The sequence below is a fragment of the Lissotriton helveticus genome, chromosome 8 (assembly GCF_964261635.1).
Source record: "Lissotriton helveticus chromosome 8, aLisHel1.1, whole genome shotgun sequence".
Lineage (NCBI taxonomy): Eukaryota > Metazoa > Chordata > Amphibia > Caudata > Salamandridae > Lissotriton > Lissotriton helveticus.
In genome coordinates, this window is record NC_136069.1 from 1713493098 (window position 1) to 1713510003 (window position 16906).

Sequence of the window (16906 nt, forward strand, 5' to 3'; positions counted from 1 at the left end):
TAGAAGATCTGAAGTCCTCTGGAGGCATGGAGATTTGAACTGTGGTGCTGTCTATTGCACAAGGTAGCCCTGGTGTTCTGATTGGGTAACAAGTACATTATGTCATCTTTGAATCTTCTACAGGAGAAACCACTGATTCTGACTGGCTGGAAACTGTGCGGCACTACCCTGCCCCTTGGGCAGAGTTTGCCACTGAGAACATCATCCTCACCGTCCCTGCAGAGTGTGCCCTTGCAGTGGAGAAGCCCAGCGCCCTGATGTCCTTGTGGGACCGCATGATGGCAGCAGTTGCTGAGCTGGCCGCCATCCCTTTCCCCTTCTTGAGGCCGGAGAGAATTGTGGCAGATGTTCAAATATCAGGAGGTAAGTACTGCACCCACATACATCTGTCCTGCACACCGACAGCTTCAATTCTCTCACAGGATTTGGATTTACAAGTCCTGGGCACACTCAGTACATGCCACACCCCAGGGTCAGGTGAGAGTTCACGCGCTGTGCGCTTAGGCTATTCGATGGTGCACATTTCACTTGCCTCCTGACACATTCTCTGGCTGGCCGCGGCGACCCGGAAGTGTTGGGGCCGGCCGGCCAATCGCAGCGCGGCCCCGAGACAAAGCACCGGAAGTCCCGCCCTCGGCACTGCAGCGCGAGGAGGGAGACCGGAGTTGCGGCTGAGAGCCCCGGGTCCCAGGAGGGGGCCCAGGTGAAGTGGGGAAGACACTGAGGCCGCTGGTAGCAGCGCAGAGCTCCCGCGAGGAAGGAGGGAGCCCCGCAGGTGCTGCGCTGTCCGCCACCAGAGGATTAAAGCTGCCTGAGAGGCGAGAGGAGCGAAGGAAGCTGTCGGCGGGGTCCCCCGGGGTTCCCGAGTGAAGGGAGAGCCCCGGGGAGAGAGAGAAGTTCGGCGCGAGGGGAGCGAGGCTCCCAGAATAGAAGGAGAGCCCCGCAGCCGGCGAGAGTGAGCCGCCGTCCGGAGGAGCCCCGCACAAGAGCCTGGTGAGTAGGAAGGGCTGGGGGGGCTCCGTGCGGCCGCTGATGGTGCCGATTGAGAGGCACAGAGTCAGGGCGGCCCCGATTGGCAGCGGGTCGCCCCAACGTTCTAGAGCCCTGAGAGGCTCCCTGGGGGCACATTTGGTTGAGAGGCACAGAGTCAGGGCGGCCCCGATTGGCAGCGGGTCGCCCCAACGTTCTAGAGCCCCGAGAGGCTCCTTGGGGGCACATTTGGTTGAGAGGCACAGAGTCAGGGCGGCCCGATTGGCAGCGGGTCGCCCCAACGTTGTAGAGCCCTGAGAAGGCTCCCTGGGGCCATGTTGTCTAGAGCCCCGAGAAGGCTCCGGGGGCCATTTTGATTGGAGGGGGGCGCCGGGGCACATTGCCGGTGCTCGCCCCCCCGCCTGCCTGTGAGGTATTTGTTCAGAGCCTGAGGGCTCCATGGAGCATATTTGTTTAAGAGCCTGTGTGGCTCCAACGGTCTGCGCAGTGTTTAGTGACAGAGCCTGTGTGGCTCCAGCAGTGGGCGCAGTTTGCGCCTAAGGGTCAGTGAGGGCCCTGTCGCAGTTTTCTGATGATTCCCAGCTGCCCAGCAATTAGTGGGCAACTGCACCGTTTAGGTCTTGGGATGTTTCCAGGTGCCCAGCAAGTACTGTGCACCTGCCACGTTTAGGTCCCTGACATTGAGACACAGGGCGTCCTAGCCCCAACAAGGCCAGTTGACCTAGGGACTGCCACAGGTGGTGGCTTATGTAAGGTTTTGCGCAATTGTGTGGTTTTTCCTTGGACCTCTGAATGTTTTAGGCATCATGTGTCTTTGCGCTATTGAGTTGTGTCTTTCTTTCCCTGCTCTGCACCTCTGAATGTTTTAGGCGTCATGTGTCTCCTAGTGCTGCACCGCTGAATGTGTTTGTGATGCATCATGTGCTTTGTTCTTAACACCGCTGAATGTGTAGGTTTATGCATCATGTGTTTTCCTTTACTACTCCTGAATGTGTTTTCATGCATCATGTGTAATGTGTTGTGCTTATACCCCTAAATGCTATGTGATACTTAGGTGGTTGTTCTTTTTAGTGCAGGTGGTCCTAGTGAGGTCCTGGTTCCCTGCGTGACATTCTCCTAAGGTGGTTAGGGTTGCGTAGGTGGTACTTACCTGTTACCAGTAGATACTGGTTGTGATTTATAACTGTTATTTTGTGCTACAGTGATTTTATATCCTTTTATTCTAATTTCTGACAGTATTTCATTTCTACTAAGTGCTGATTCTGACAGTGGCTCATGTGGCCCTGTCCTGTAAATAATCCCTTATGAATGTTCCCCGTGCCAGTTGGCACAATGTACATGTGTGATTTCTATCTGATGTGTGTTTACAATACAAAAGTTATTTTAATATAACCTTGTGTGGAGTTCCTTTTGTGGTGTGCCTAGGATGTTGTTGCTGTTGTGTGCTGGCGCAAATGCTTTACACATTGCCTCCGAGTTTAGCCTTGCTGCTCGTGCCAAGCTACCAAGGGGGTGAGCAGGGGTTATCTTGGCGTGTGACTTCCTTGCCCTGACTAGAATGGTGGTTTCTGCCTGGCTTTGGCGTCAGCCTTAGCCTACCAGAAATAGCCAGTTCTAACAACATGCAATACATCACATGCCATTACAACGCAGTCATTACAACGACCGCATCGTTACAAAGCAAATCATTATAATGCAAGTCGTTACAACAACTTGCTGTAGGGGGCAGAATGTGTTGGATTTAAAATCCAACTCCTACCCTACTGTTGCACAGACTGGAGTTGGAATAGTAAATTATACTATTCCAAAATCCAGCACGCCTTCTACTGCAAGTAGTTGTAACGACTTGCATTGTAATGGCATGCAATGTATCGTATGCGTTGTAACGTGACCTATTCATCCCTGGGTGGGGCAAACAGAAGAATAAAGATTCAAACATTCAAATGAGCATTAGGGATCCAAAATATACAGCAAAACCATCCCATCAGGAGAAAGAGAATGGACCAAAGTCCACTGTACATGCGTAAATATATGGCAACATTTTGGAAAGAGAAGGTCTGCAACAGACAGCTAAATCTGCCCGTAGCAGGACATGAAATAAAGCAGGGGCGTTTGACCTTGGCAAAAGGTGAAGGGAAAGTTCAAATCCCTGCAGGCCAGAAGAAAAATTGTGTCTCTGAAGAGCAGAGGGGGTGGAAAACCACTATACAGATGTTGGAAAGACAAATATTATGCTGGTTTCAAAGTGCCCAGTTTGATATAATTGTGTTGCTGTTATTTGTTAATGCAGATGTTTAAATGATTTTGCAGTACTCTCCTGTTGTTTTCCAGATCGCACACCCTACAGTGACTGCTACTGTTTTCATTAGGGCACAATAACATAAGGTGTGTAGTTGTTTCCCTGTGGTGAACACTCTGACATGATGCTGTTCACAGTCTTGTTGTAATATTTAGTGCACACACAGAGATGACGGGTTATGTTTTTCATTAGTGCACACCCTGTGATGATGCTGTTGTTGTTTACCTTTAGTAAAGACTCTGAGATGACTGTATATTTACTTTTCACAATGTGCATAGTATTCTTGTGTTATATAATGCACACTTGGAGATGATTTACTGCTCCTTTACAACATTTGCACTTTGAGCTGGTTTTGTTGTTGTTTTCCACATTGCACATGCTGAAATGATTGTGTTGTTGGTTTCCACAGTGCACATGCTGAGATTGGTGTGTTGTGTTTGGCACAGTGCACATGCTGAGATTGTTGTGTTGTGTTTTGCACAGTGCACATGCTGAGATTGTTGTGTTGTGTTTCCCACAGTCCACATGTTTAAATTGTTGTTTTGTGTTTCCCATAGTGCCCATGCTGTCATGATTGTGTTGTGTTTTCCACAGTGCACATGCTGAGATTGGTGTGTTGTGTTTGGCACAGTGCACATGCTGAGATTGTTGTGTTGTGTTTTGCACAGTGCACATGCTGAGATTGTTGTGTTGTGTTTCCCACAGTCCACATGTTGATATGGTTGTTTTGTGTTTCCCATAGTGCCCATGCTGTCATGATTGTGTTGTGTTTTCCACAGTGCACATGCTGAGTTGGTTGTGTTCTTGTTTTCTAGACATGGGATTGACATCACCAAAGATATGAGGCATCTTTTAAATGACGTCACAGACCTGAACATTAATAATGGAGGGGAACCCTCCCAACTCTTGGTCCATGGGCTGCTAGCTTTCTCTGTTGGACTTGATGATTCTCATCGGTCATTTCTGGCTGCGGCACACTACGGGAAAGGCCGTGTTGTCGTGGCAGGCCATGAGACCCAACTAAACTCAGCTTGTCTTAAGACCTTCCTCATCAATGCAGTCTCTTGGATGCAGGGAGGAAGGGGAAGATTGGCATGGTGAGTGGTCTGAAGGGACTCCATGATCTTCTCAATGAGAACAAGTTGCCAAGTGAAATTTCTGACCTGATCCCAAGTCTTAGCGTCTACTGCTGTCAATCTTACAGTGATAGCGAGGCACAGAAAATCCATGAGTTTGTGGCTGAAGGAGGGGGCTTGCTCATTGGAGGCCACGCGTGGTGGTGGGCCAGGCAGCATCCAGGCCAATATGCTGTAGCAGACTATCCCGGCAATAAAATACTGAATACATTTGGAATCTCCATCCTGAGCCAAACCCTTTTGGCTAAAAGTTACAAAGCAATGGATCCCGAAGATGCACCGAAGGTCTACCACTTCCGCAGAGCTCTTTCCAAGTTCCTGCAAGAGAGCAGTGGAAAGCAGGATACAGAGCCATCTCCAGCATCTCGGATCAAAAAACTGGGGCAAGACTGTGCTGAAATGTTGAAGCTCTCCGCAGAAGGCTCTCCAGCGGTCCACTCAATTCACCATATCTTGAAGGATCTTCTGCACCGCTCTGGGGTCCCAGAAGTGAGCAAACAAAAGCCAATTCAACACCACTTCAACAAGTCACTGCTAATTGGGTTGGCCACATCTCTCTATGAACATTACCCCGAGCTGTTTGAGGTCTACAGACACCCTCAGTTGTCTGATTTATCTGACGTCACCCTGTCTATTGACGCCAACAATAAAGGTATGGCTAAATCCAGGAGGGTGGATGGGTTTTAAAATTCATAGCAAAATAGACAATCACTCACAGCCACTGGGCATGTTAGCTTTATGATGTTATGCAAATATTTATTTTTTATGACAGTTTTGATCTCAGTTTGAGGCTTGGGCGCACAGGCTCTTTGGAGCTTTACATACTCCTTGCCCCCACTGCACAAGTGCTGATCAAACTGTAGTCTCAGAGATGTAGACACAAGCCAGAGCAGTGCAAGCTGCTCATCCCTTGTTGCACAGGGTTTATTGTACAAGATATCTTTGCAAACAACATGAAAGCCTGCTCATAGCTGCAGGTGGCCCTAGTTTAGAACTGGAAACGCACGATGTTGAATAAAGACCTGCCCTTCTAGTAGGTTAGCCGACATTCTTTTGGAGGAGTGATTGGATAAGTACACACATGTCACAACAGGCCCCGCCCCCTCCCTGCACCACTGTGCAAACATGGCCCGTGGTGGGTTTTAAGGTGGGGGATTAATTTCCCTTCAATCCTGAGGGTTCCTGGGGGCCAACTAGCCCACCTGGTACCTCCAGTAAGCGCCACAGAGTTGCGTTGCAGAGAGGTGTAAAAAGGGGCATGGCATCGGGCCACCTGATTTTCAGCTCTCCTAGACCATTTCTTTGTTTTGTAATATTTTTCATATTTTTGATATTATCATGGGACTACTGTAGTCACACATCGTGTTCTATTTTTTGGGGTAGTTATTTTTGCATTTTTGGGGGAATCTTTTTTGTTCATACATTTTGATAAAAAACATTTGACTTGTGATTTGACTTGTGATTTCATTTAACAGTACTTCAGCTGCGAAATCTTATGATGAATTTTATTTTCAATGTTTACATTAATGAGTAGGCAATGTTAATTTGTTGTTTTTATGTATGTTGGTTTATTAGATATTAATATGCCTTCTCATTATATTAGAATATTGCATAAGCTTTATAGAGGTGCGTGGATATTTAAATGTATTCATGTTGTATTGCTTTGCAATAATTTCTAACTATGTAGAACCAGTTTCGGCATCTATTCGTAATCTACATTGGCTACCTCTAGAAAAGAGAATTCTGTTCAAGGCCCGATGCCTTGTCCAGAAGACTCTGCATAATTGTGGTTCAGAAGGTGTTAAAAGACTCTTCCAACGGTATGACCCCAAAAAACAACTGCGGTCAGTCAGTAACAAACTGGCTAGTAGTTCCCAGGTGCAGGAGGGCCAGGTGGGGGGAGGGGGAAGAGCCTTTTCTGTCGCTGCCTCTAAACGTTGCAATACTCTCCATCTATCGATTTATTGTCAAGACTCGCATCTACTGTTTCATAAGGCCTTAAAAATGTAACAGCTATTTCCCAAATTTGCTACTTACAACCACAGGTTCTATCCCTAGCGCCTTGACACATTTGGGCAAAGTTCATGCTCTACGAAATCAACATTCATTCATTCATGTATTACTGTAATGTCTGAATAATGATGTTGTGGTGATGCTGGTAGAATCATGGCAAGGCTGTGATGTCATCTGGAGTGTTCATACTATGGTGTTCTGTTAGTGACAGTTGCTATCTGCGCTGTGGCTGCGCCAGCTGGGACGGCTCTCTTCCCTTGACAATACATATATTGTGGAAACGACTATTTCTCCTGTACCTCGTCTTTACAGTGGCGATGGAGGACGGGATACTTGCCACTGACACCTGATTTTCCACAACCCGTGTGTCTTGTTTGCTGGCCAGCCACTCAACTGTGAGTAAATTGTTTTTTTTATATACTACAAACGATCGAATATTACATAGAGAGCCGTGATGTAGTGAGCTGGCCCCACATGTTCAGGAGTAACAAGTAGACGCTGTAGACGTGGCCAGGTAAATGTAGATTAAGTTTATTAAGAAGTTACATCAAGCCCCACCAGGAGCAGCCTGCCAGCTGCTCAGCCCATCCTCAACTCACAACACTCATGCACCCAAGCATTCCACTCACACTAACATTCTAACCGGAACACTCACACTGGCTGAGCAGCTAGATGCAGATGAGTAAAGGAACATATATACAACCTGAGGATACTACACATGCCCATTTTGTTTTTCGATTGGAAAACTTGGATCTATTTATAAACTGCCACACAACGTGTAAAGGTCAGAGAGCTCCTTGCCGCCCTTCGCTGCACCTCAAATTTCAGTGACTGAACAGTGTTTAATTTTGAGGTCGGAAAGTTCCTTGCTGCCTTTCGCTGCCCTTCATACCTCAGCGTTTAATTTTTAAAACAGTCGGGCAAACGGCTTACTTCATTGTGTTTGTACCGCTTCTCTTCACTGACTCATTGGAATCTGAGGTATTCACTCTATTGCTGTCTTCTCTGAATGATGACTTTGTGGAGCCTCGCAACGGGTTTAGCGATCGAGGTCCAGACGTTACAAGGAATGTACTGTGCGAGCCTCCTTACTTCGGAAATGCTTCAAGCACAGTAGTATTCTACTTGCTGTCATCATGTTACGTTTCCTTGGCATTCATCTTAGTTTGGTCACGGAGAAGAAGAATATACAGGTTCAATTCTATGAGTGTTATTTATTTATCCACACAACTTTGGCATTAAAAGAACTAACTGCAAAGTGCTCACAGCTAAATTCTACATTCACTGATGCGCACAGCTTTTCATTAACATCTGCGTTCGTATTTAAGAAAGTCACATTACCTCCAGTATTTCAAGACGTTTTCAATTCTCAAAGGAAATATCAACTCTTCAGTCTAATACAATGCTGCCATCTAGTGACTAAATTGAATTTCATTTTTTTTGCACTCTATATGTGGAACTATAACAATGTACTGCCATCTGTGATTTTTATCTTTGTCAATCTTCACTATTAACTGTAGGGAATGTTAGTTTTGTTTTTCTTCTTTGTACAACAAGACTTAGTTTCCTCATTATCTGCTCATTGGCAGAAGTAGTGGATTCCTTGACATTTAAAAAAAAAATATATTTTTGCTTCTTTTCTTCTCATACCTTGTACTTATTTCTTCTTTTTCTTTCCACAACTCTTTTTTGTTTTTGTGGTCAACATGCTGAGCGTTGTTGCACCCGCGCCCTTCTTACAAGAACCTGGAGAACCTCCTCTAGAATGGAAGTTATGGTTTAGGTCTTTCAAAACATACTTAGGTGCAATTGATGGTCAAAGGTACAGACCTGAAAGGAAAAAGAACCTAATGTACTACCATCTAGGAGTTGAAGGACAAAATGTATTTGATCATTTACCCCCCTATGATCCACCCGAATTTGAAGGCCCTGACAAATTTGAAATAGCTGTTGCACAGTTGAACAAACAGTTTACCAAAACAAAGAATATAGTAGTCCACATATACAAGTTTTTTACAAAAATGCAGAAACCTGAGTTTGTATGAGTAACAGAAGAAGGAATTTAGATGTGTCCGTAACGACAGTGATGATGTACTGGATGATGATGTTACAAATCAGGAATATGTTGTTGTAGTTAAAAACTGCAATGAAAAGCTTCAACATATTCCTGATCCTGAAATTGATGTTATAACTGAAATGAATCAAATTCAACTTCTGGTTGACACAGGAGCTCGCATCACCCTTGTGTCACAAGAAAAGTATCAAAGATTTTGGTCTCAAAAAAATCTTATTACCACCTGATATTCTTACTGTAGCTTTTGAAGGAAGCTAAATTCAATTGTTAGGGTATTTTTGGGCCACCATTAGTGTTTTAGGAGAAACTAATAAAGGCAAAGTATATGTTGCCAAGAGAGGGATTTAGGTTCTTTGTCTCATTCATCAAGCTGAATTTGGTTTAACTATCAAACCTGGTTCGGAGAATCCTGTTTTTATTGACAAACAATCTAATAGTAGTCATATTAATTCTACTAAAGACATTCACTCCCTTTCTAGTAACCAAGCACACAATGATTGGGAAATCAAGTTCAGTAAAGTATTTGAAGAGTGTCTTGGCAGAATTACCAATTTTCGGCATTTCATTAAAGTCAAAGAAAATACTAATCCTGTCAAAAACAAGTTATGTAATGTGCCATTAAGCATCAAGGATGATCTCTCTAAACGTCTGCAAATGCTATGTGACCACGGTATAATTGAGAAAGTTGAGTCCACCCTTTGGCTTTCACCCATCGTTTTAGCAAGGAAACGGTCGAGGGAACTGAGGATGTGTGTGGACTTGAGAAGCCTTAATGAGGCCATGTGAGTTGACGGTTTTCCTCTTCCACGCTTTAAGGATCTCATTGCCAAAGTTGGGTCTTCAATACAGAAAGACGGTGCGGTGCTCTTTGTTGAGGTACCTATGATGCCAGTTGGTTTTATGTGCATTATCATAAGCTGTAGATATTAATAGTGAAGTTATCTTATTTCTGCCTTTTCTTTAGGCATCTCGCAACGAGATTGTGGAAGTTTAGCCACTGGCATCTCATGCTATACTCTTTGAGAGTGTCTAAAGGGTGAGAATGCCTCTCGTTTTCTTGGGTCTAGTACCTTCGAATTACAGGGTTTATCCTTTGGGTATTAAACATAAGAGAATTTCCCCAGATATTTGTTTTTAATTCACTGGAATCTGGAATCATTGTGTAAAAACCCTTTTCTTTACTCCCTTGGTGACTGCAGCACGTTGGTGGCATGTGTATTCTCCATGAGATCTTGAAATATGTATATAATTATGTCTGATTGTTTTTACTTGTTGAAAAAATGGTATTGGTATGGGTACATGATATTGTATTTGTAATTGCAGATACCCTGTATCCACACTTTAAGGAGGCAAACTTTTATCTGTTGGTCCTGAGGAAGGTGGTACAAGCCCACCGAAACGCGCGTCGACCTGGCGTGAAAAGTAACCAACTTTATCTGTACAACCTCAGATACAGAGAAAAGAGATTGTCCTGACTGCTTAGTGAAGTGCTTGTAGATGAATGAATGGGTAGTGCATGTTTGAGGATAGGTGTGTGGTTATGAGGGTATCTTTGTTCTTATCTTTTTATGAGATGAAAAACAAAACAAAATAATTTTTTCTTTGTACATCAAATTTGTTATACATGTATTTGAATAATAGATTTTTAAGCTAATGCAACTGAAAAGAATATTGTAATGTAAATTCAAAAAAAGAAATATATATAAAAAAAGAAGAAAAGTAATTTTGATATATGTGTTGAAAAAAATGAATAAAATATCAAAAATATTTTGAATAAATCAGTGTACCTGTGTCAATTAGAAAAGATCTTCTGAAAATATTTGAACAATGTCGATTGATAAATAAGGTTGAGGCCACGAGGGAATTTTCTGTATTGTTGTTGCCATTGTCCCCTCTTTTCCCTGGCCATAAGTGAGTAGTAGAGGGGGTCCCGAATTTATGTTATTACAAAGTTGGGTCTTCAACATGTTTCACTAAATTGGATCTCAAAGCCCCGTATCATCAGGTCGAACTTCACCCTCAGTCTCGACACTTTACGGCTTTTGTCACTCCTGGTGGTGTCTTTCAATTCGGCCGATTACCTTTTGGCCTGGCTTCAGCGGCTGCGGTCTTCCAGAGACTTATGACTGATTTTTTCAGACACAATCCCAATCTTGTAGTATTTCAGGAGGACATTCTTATCTTTACCAAAATGAGATTGATTATGACTCAGTTCTTGATGAAGTTTTCACTGTATTCAAGAGGGGTGACTCTACAAAGAGTAAATGTTCTTTTAAAGTAAAATAGATTGAATATTTTGGTCATGGAATTTCCGAACAAGGCATAAAACCTAGACCTGGTTTGATCAAAAGTATTATAGAGGCACCTGATCCTCATAACAAAGAACAACATATGTCGTTTCTTGGTCTTTGTGAGTTTTATGCAAAATTTATAAAGAATTTTGCTGAAATACAGAGTGTTTCAGAGCACTACTTAAAAAAGGGGAAACTTTTGTCTGGTTGGAAGAATGTGAAAAAGGTTTTCAATCCATCAAAAGTCATATTGTCAAAGCCCCGGCTCTGCAACCTTTTATTGAAGGTAGAGAAACTGTTGTCACAGTTGATGCATGCGAGTATGGTCTGGATGCTGTTTTATCACAATTTGCAGAGGGTAGAGAATACACAGTGGGATTTGCTTTTAGGACTCTTCGTCCTGTTGAACGCAAGTTCTCTGTAATCGAGAAAGAGCCTCTAGCTTGTGTCTGGAATGTTGAGAAATGTAAGTTGTACTTGTGGGGTAGATCATTCATTCTTAAAACTGATCATCGATCTTCAGTTGACATCATGTCAGGGAGGAATATCAAACGCACTACTGCTCGTTTGGCAAAGATGTCAACACATTTGTTAGAGTTTACATTCAATGTAGAGTACATTCGTGGAGGAAGAAATGGCAGAGTGGACCGTTTATCTAGGCTCCCTATTCATGATCTAGATGAACAAGACTGGGAAAATGATGTAGAAGAATGTTTTGTGGCTTGTGTCAATCATGATATTCCCTCTTTTGCTGAAGATGACTGGGTCGCTGAAATTGAGAAAGATGCTATTCTCAGTCCGTTTGTTTTATTGATCAGAAGAGGCTGGCCAAAAGAGAATTGTCTTTCTCAAGATCTTCAAATGTTTTGGAAAGTCAACAGTGAACTTTCCCTTGAAGGTGGAAAATTGTCTGAGGTGACAAGCTTGTACCTCCCACATGTTACCGAGAGAAAATCATCTTGGCTGCTCACTATGGCCATCTGGGTTCTACCATTACTAAAAGAAAAGTCAGATCTGATTTTTCGTGGCCTTAAATAGACAGTTGATGAATTGGTCAAACCGTGTGTACGATGCAGTACTAGCGATAAAGTTCTTGTATTGGAAGGTTCTGTTGAACTCCCTGTATCCCCTCCTGTAAGAGCATGGCAAAAATTAGGTATGGACTTTCTTGGGCCTTTTCATGTTCTTCCTGCCAACTCAAAGTATTTTTTGGTTCTTGTTGACGACTTTTCTAGATGGGTAGAAGTGGAACCGATCAGTGTTCCCAATTCAAAAAGTGCTATCACGGGGGCGTGGCCAAGATGGGGGCCTGAGGAGACATGTTTGCCGGAGGCTCCTCGTCCGATCCCCCTCACAGCAAAGTTTCCACAGGCTTTCCTGTCTCCCGCTAATCGCATCGGTGGTGCAGCCAGTGGGGAGCCGGGAGGAGGCACCAAGGGAGCCAAGTGAAGCCAGAATTGGCATGTCCGGGACTGGGCAGGGGACGTGGGCCGTAAACGCGGCGGAGAACCGAGGGGCCTGGTGGCCGGAGGCCGAGAGGGGACGTGCCAGCAGCGGTAGCGAAGATGCCGGCTAGGGGGCCTGCAGCCGGGACACGAGTAAGGCTGCTGGAACAGCGCGGACCCCCACACAGCAAGCTGCGGCATGCCCCTGCAGTGAAGAGAGATGCCGGGCTGCAGGGGACGCAACGGGAGGCCCCGGCTCTGGCCAAGTCAGCGGAGCGCGACAGCCCACGGGAAGGGCCAGAGCACCGGATTCGGCGGAGACCACGCAGCGAAGTAGAGTGAGGTGAGGTGGAGAGCGGTGGGGCGCGAGGCCGGAGCTGTGCCGCCGAGCCCGGGCGAGTGGTGGAGGAGCCCTCCGGCGGTGGGCTAAATTGAGGCCCCGGCTTCGGCCTGCACAGCGACGCGAGGGGGCGGCCCGATCCTCAAGAGGCAGCGGGGGCTGGGCAGCACCGGCGCAGGAAGAGCGGTGTCCACAGCAAGGGCGACCGGCCACAGGAGCTCGGGGGTGGGAGTTCGGGCCCCCGGCGGACGCTGCGGTCCCAGAGCACCCACCGCCCATATACTGACATACATCGGGGAAGGGACATCAGGGCCTGCAGTTGGTTCGAGGCCAGGGGCGGCAGGCCCACAGCAGTGACACCACAGACCATCTGCCCGCGAGGCGGCTGTCGGGGGGCAGGGACCGGGCCCCCGGCGGAGGAATGTGAGGGCCAGGCCGGGAGAAGGGTTTGGACCAGGCCCAAGCACTACAGGAGGCCCAGCGTGAGCCTTTCCACAACAGCCTGGGACCAGGGGAGCGCGCCTTTTCCTCCCACGAGGGAGGGAACCACACAGGGAGGGGCGATAAGCCGGGCCCCCGGCAAGAAGAGACGCCGGATTGGAAAGCGGGGTCGCCTTTCGGAGAACAGGCTTTGTGGGACAACGCGGACGGTGGAGGGGCAGCCTGGGCTCGGGAGGACCCTCGCGGGCACACTGGACAGAGCTGCGTGAGACCACGCCGAGGTCGGACTCCTCGGTCGCTACACAGAGGTGCCGACGGGAGAGCCGGCAACGGCCGGACGCATACGAGGCTCGAGGCAGTGGAGAGCGCGGCGCGCGGAGCACTGAGACGATGTCCTCAAGTGCTTGCAGAGGGACATGCACAATCCACGACATCTTGTCCAAAGGCTCATCGAAAGGGGAAAAGAGCCCGGACAAACCGACAACATCAATGCCGCCCAAAGAGAAAGACCACGAAGGGGGGGATGCCCCTGCTACGAAATCCTTTATGGAGTCTCTCTTTACCTCCCTGAAGGAGGACATCCAAACCCTCAGGCAGGACATGGCGGGACACTACAAGGAGCTGCGTAAGGATGTTGACGAGCTTGGAGAACGAGTGGAGGCAGTAGAGACCTCCGGCCATGCTAGAGACGAGGAGGTGGACATTTTGAGACAGGAAATCCTCAGACTGCACGATCAGCAGACGGACCTGCAGTCTCACACCGAAGATCTTGAGAACCGCTCGAGACGCAATAACATTAGGGTTCGAAATGTGCAATCTAAGGCGGAGGGGGACAACATCATGCTGTACCTACAGGAGCTGTTTCGGGACATTCTGCAGGAGGATGAAAACTTTGTGATTTGCATCGACAGAGCCCATAGGGTGGGCCTCCCTCGCAGGGTGCCTGCTCCCCCTCCGGATATACTGGCGTTTCTACCGGACTACCCTCTTAAAGAACGCATCTTGCAAGCGGCGAGGAAGGCGCAACCCATCAACTTCAAGGGTCACACAGTGGAGCTCTTCCAAGATCTCTCCGCAATCACCCTACAGAAACGGCGAGCGTTCAGAGTGCCCACTACCTTCCTACGAGACAAAGGGGTCCCCTACTCATGGGGCCATCCATTCAGACTTATATTCAAATGGAATGGCTCCCTCCACCAGTTGCGGTCGCTGAAGGACACTTGCTCTCTGCTGGGTATCCAACCGGAGGGCGATGAGTCAGACGATGACAAGGAACCAAGATCCACGCTCTCCAAGACGCCGCAAAAGTCCAGGGACGGTTGGCAGACAGTGAGGCAACGTCGCGCAGCCAGGAAAGGATTCAAACCTGACCCAGAAACAGTGGCGCAGGGCCACGAGGCAGCAATTCAGGAAGTCGCCAAGGACACAGGAGCCGCATAGAGGGACCAGGACTATGCCCGTGCTCTTTCACAGCACCACGTTGGGGGGGCGGGGGCCTCAAGGCCGCCATTGCCACACATTCCCTCCCATTGACACTTTACCACAGGCCTGAACTGTTGCTATATAGGCCTGGGACAATGTTCACCATTTGGGGAGAGGGAGTTGGGTTCGGGGAAGAGGGGGGGGGGGTAGTTGGGGCTGGGGGGATCTCGAGGGGGGGGCAGCTAGGGTTCGGGGAGTTCTGAGGTGGGGGGGGCTCCGGGGTGTTCGTTCCAGGGAGGCAAGAATGGCAGGGACCCGAGGGGGCTCCGTACTGAGGTCTGTGGCGATAGACACGAGAGCCCGTGGGCGCACCACGCACGGGCAAGATGGTAGCGGGGTAGGGCCTAGTCCCCCGAATGGCGTCTGATACTTTGCAGGTCCTAACTCTAAATGTTAAGGGCCTCAACAACCCAATTAAACGGCCGGCGGTGCTCTCTTACTTAGAGAACTCAGGCGCGGCAATTTGCCTCCTACAGGAGGAACATTTGCTGGCAAAGGACTGGCATCGTATGCGATCCAGGGCCTTCCCTACGCAACTCTACTCCTCCACTGTTAGAATTGGGGGTCTCTGGTTGGCGCAAGTATGCACTTGTGACAAGCAGGGACCCTCTCCTCTAAGTCAGGGCGAAGGATGACCCCTTAGAATTACCCTTGCTCACCCTCTAGGTGCGTGGCGTGAGCAGCCAAGGCTAATCTTCAGGCGTTAGTTAGTTAAGCATTTGTAATCACACATACAGTAAAATATACCAATCCCCCCCACAAATGGACACCAGGCTGTAAATATATAAAAATACGCTTCTTTATGTAAAAATATATATATGTAACTCAACAGACTTATCACAAGACCAAATAACGTTTTTGTTGCAGCACAGGTTGTAAATAGGCAAAGGTTCTCAGTTGTAGCTTTCAATGGTTGTTTGTTCAAAAATACTTCAATGGTTTCACTTCAAGAAAATAGTTCCTTTTCTCCTTAGTTGCAGTTCAAAAATTGAGATTTCTCTGTTAAGGCGCTTTTGTTATAAATCTCCTAATTTCACAGTTCTCTCAGTGTTCTTTCCTTTCAAAGAGAAAGCCTCTCTCTGTTCTGGGGCTTTGGGACCCTCCTCGGCCTTCGGAGCGCCTTGCAGCGCCTCTCCTGCCTTCAAGGGTGAAACTGACTCGGCCCCTACCAACTCTCACGCATCTCGCGGTAGGCTTGGAATGGACACCAGAGAGGGCCTCGAAGAAACCCTGGGCCTTTTCCAGAGGTGGGGGCTGAGCTCGGACCAGAGCAGCAAGCAGGCGATCAGAGGAGCCCCGGGCCTTTTCCAGAGGTGGGGGCTCCCGGCTGCAGTGAGGAGCAGGGAGGGGGGAGAGGAGCCTCTGGGGCCAGGGCACAGCCAGAGGTGGGGGCTCTCAGCTGCAGTGAGGAGCAGGGAAGGGTGAGAGGAGCCTCTGGGGCCAAGGCACCTTCAGGAATGCTTTCTTTCAGGAATGTCAGTGCAGAGGGGTCCCTTCTGACAGCGGAGGATCTCCGGGAGGCAAGGCACCCTTCACAGTGTGGTGCGGCCTCTCCTGGGGGGGCAGAGCAAGGCAGGGCAGCCGGGTGCAATCAGATGCCCGGGCACAGGCTGCTCGAGTCCCCGGGATTCCGGCGGGAGGGGCTGAAGTCTCCTCAAGGGCTCCGTGAAGCAGGCAGGGGTAGAGGAGCGGCCGACCTTAGCCCTGGGGCAGAGAGCGACTCCGGGTGGAGCGAGGCTCTCAAGGGCAAGAGGGCAGGCTGGCTCCCGAGTACCACGGCCCTAGGAGGGGGCTAGAGGGGGCAGACTTCACCTCCGGCAGGAGGAAATACTCGGCCTCAGGCAGGGGACGAGCCAAAGCACAGGAGAACCCACTGGTCCTGGGGTTCAGTTCAGGGGGCAAGCTCAATCAAGCCCTTGGAGAATGTTTAGAGCACAAAGCAGCAAAGTCTTTTAGCAAAGTCTTCTCCTCTCCTTCCTCAGCAAGGCAAGCAGCAGGCCAGTCCTCCCAGCGTCTTCTTCTCCTTCTATTCGGGCAGAGGTTCTTTGTGGTAAAACAGGATTCTAATTTACAAGGAGCAGGGCTCCTACTTTTATACACAGTTTCTTTTGTTCTCACAGGCCAGGGGGGCCTTTGCATAACTGCTCTCAGCTCCTGAGCACTTGTGGTGGGTACTTCTGCTTCTGCATTCCGTGTGAGGGCAGGCACATCAGCCGCTCCCCAGGGGGGCGGAGCCGGCATTGTGAAGACAGGGGCAGCTTGAGCACTTTGTTGACAAGCTTCGGTCCTTCCTGGGCCAGGTGCAGGCTGAGTCATCAGTCGCTCCCCAGGAGGGCGGAGCCAGCATTGTGGAGGCAGAGCACAGCCTGATGCATCATTCAGGGGAAACTCCCAC

General features: G+C 48.2%; 1 protein-coding gene across 1 annotated transcript in view; it reads left to right on the forward strand.

The window, feature by feature from the left end:
• Nucleotides 1–278: 278 nt before the first annotated feature.
• The window catches only part of LOC144774145 (TRPM8 channel-associated factor 2-like), a 92193-nt gene continuing 75565 nt past the window's right edge, over nucleotides 279–16906 (forward strand). The window contains 4 exon segments of the mRNA XM_078659164.1: nucleotides 279–363; nucleotides 423–477; nucleotides 4105–4358; nucleotides 4361–5077. Coding sequence (XP_078515290.1) covers nucleotides 279–363; nucleotides 423–477; nucleotides 4105–4358; nucleotides 4361–5077 — 1111 coding nt within the window.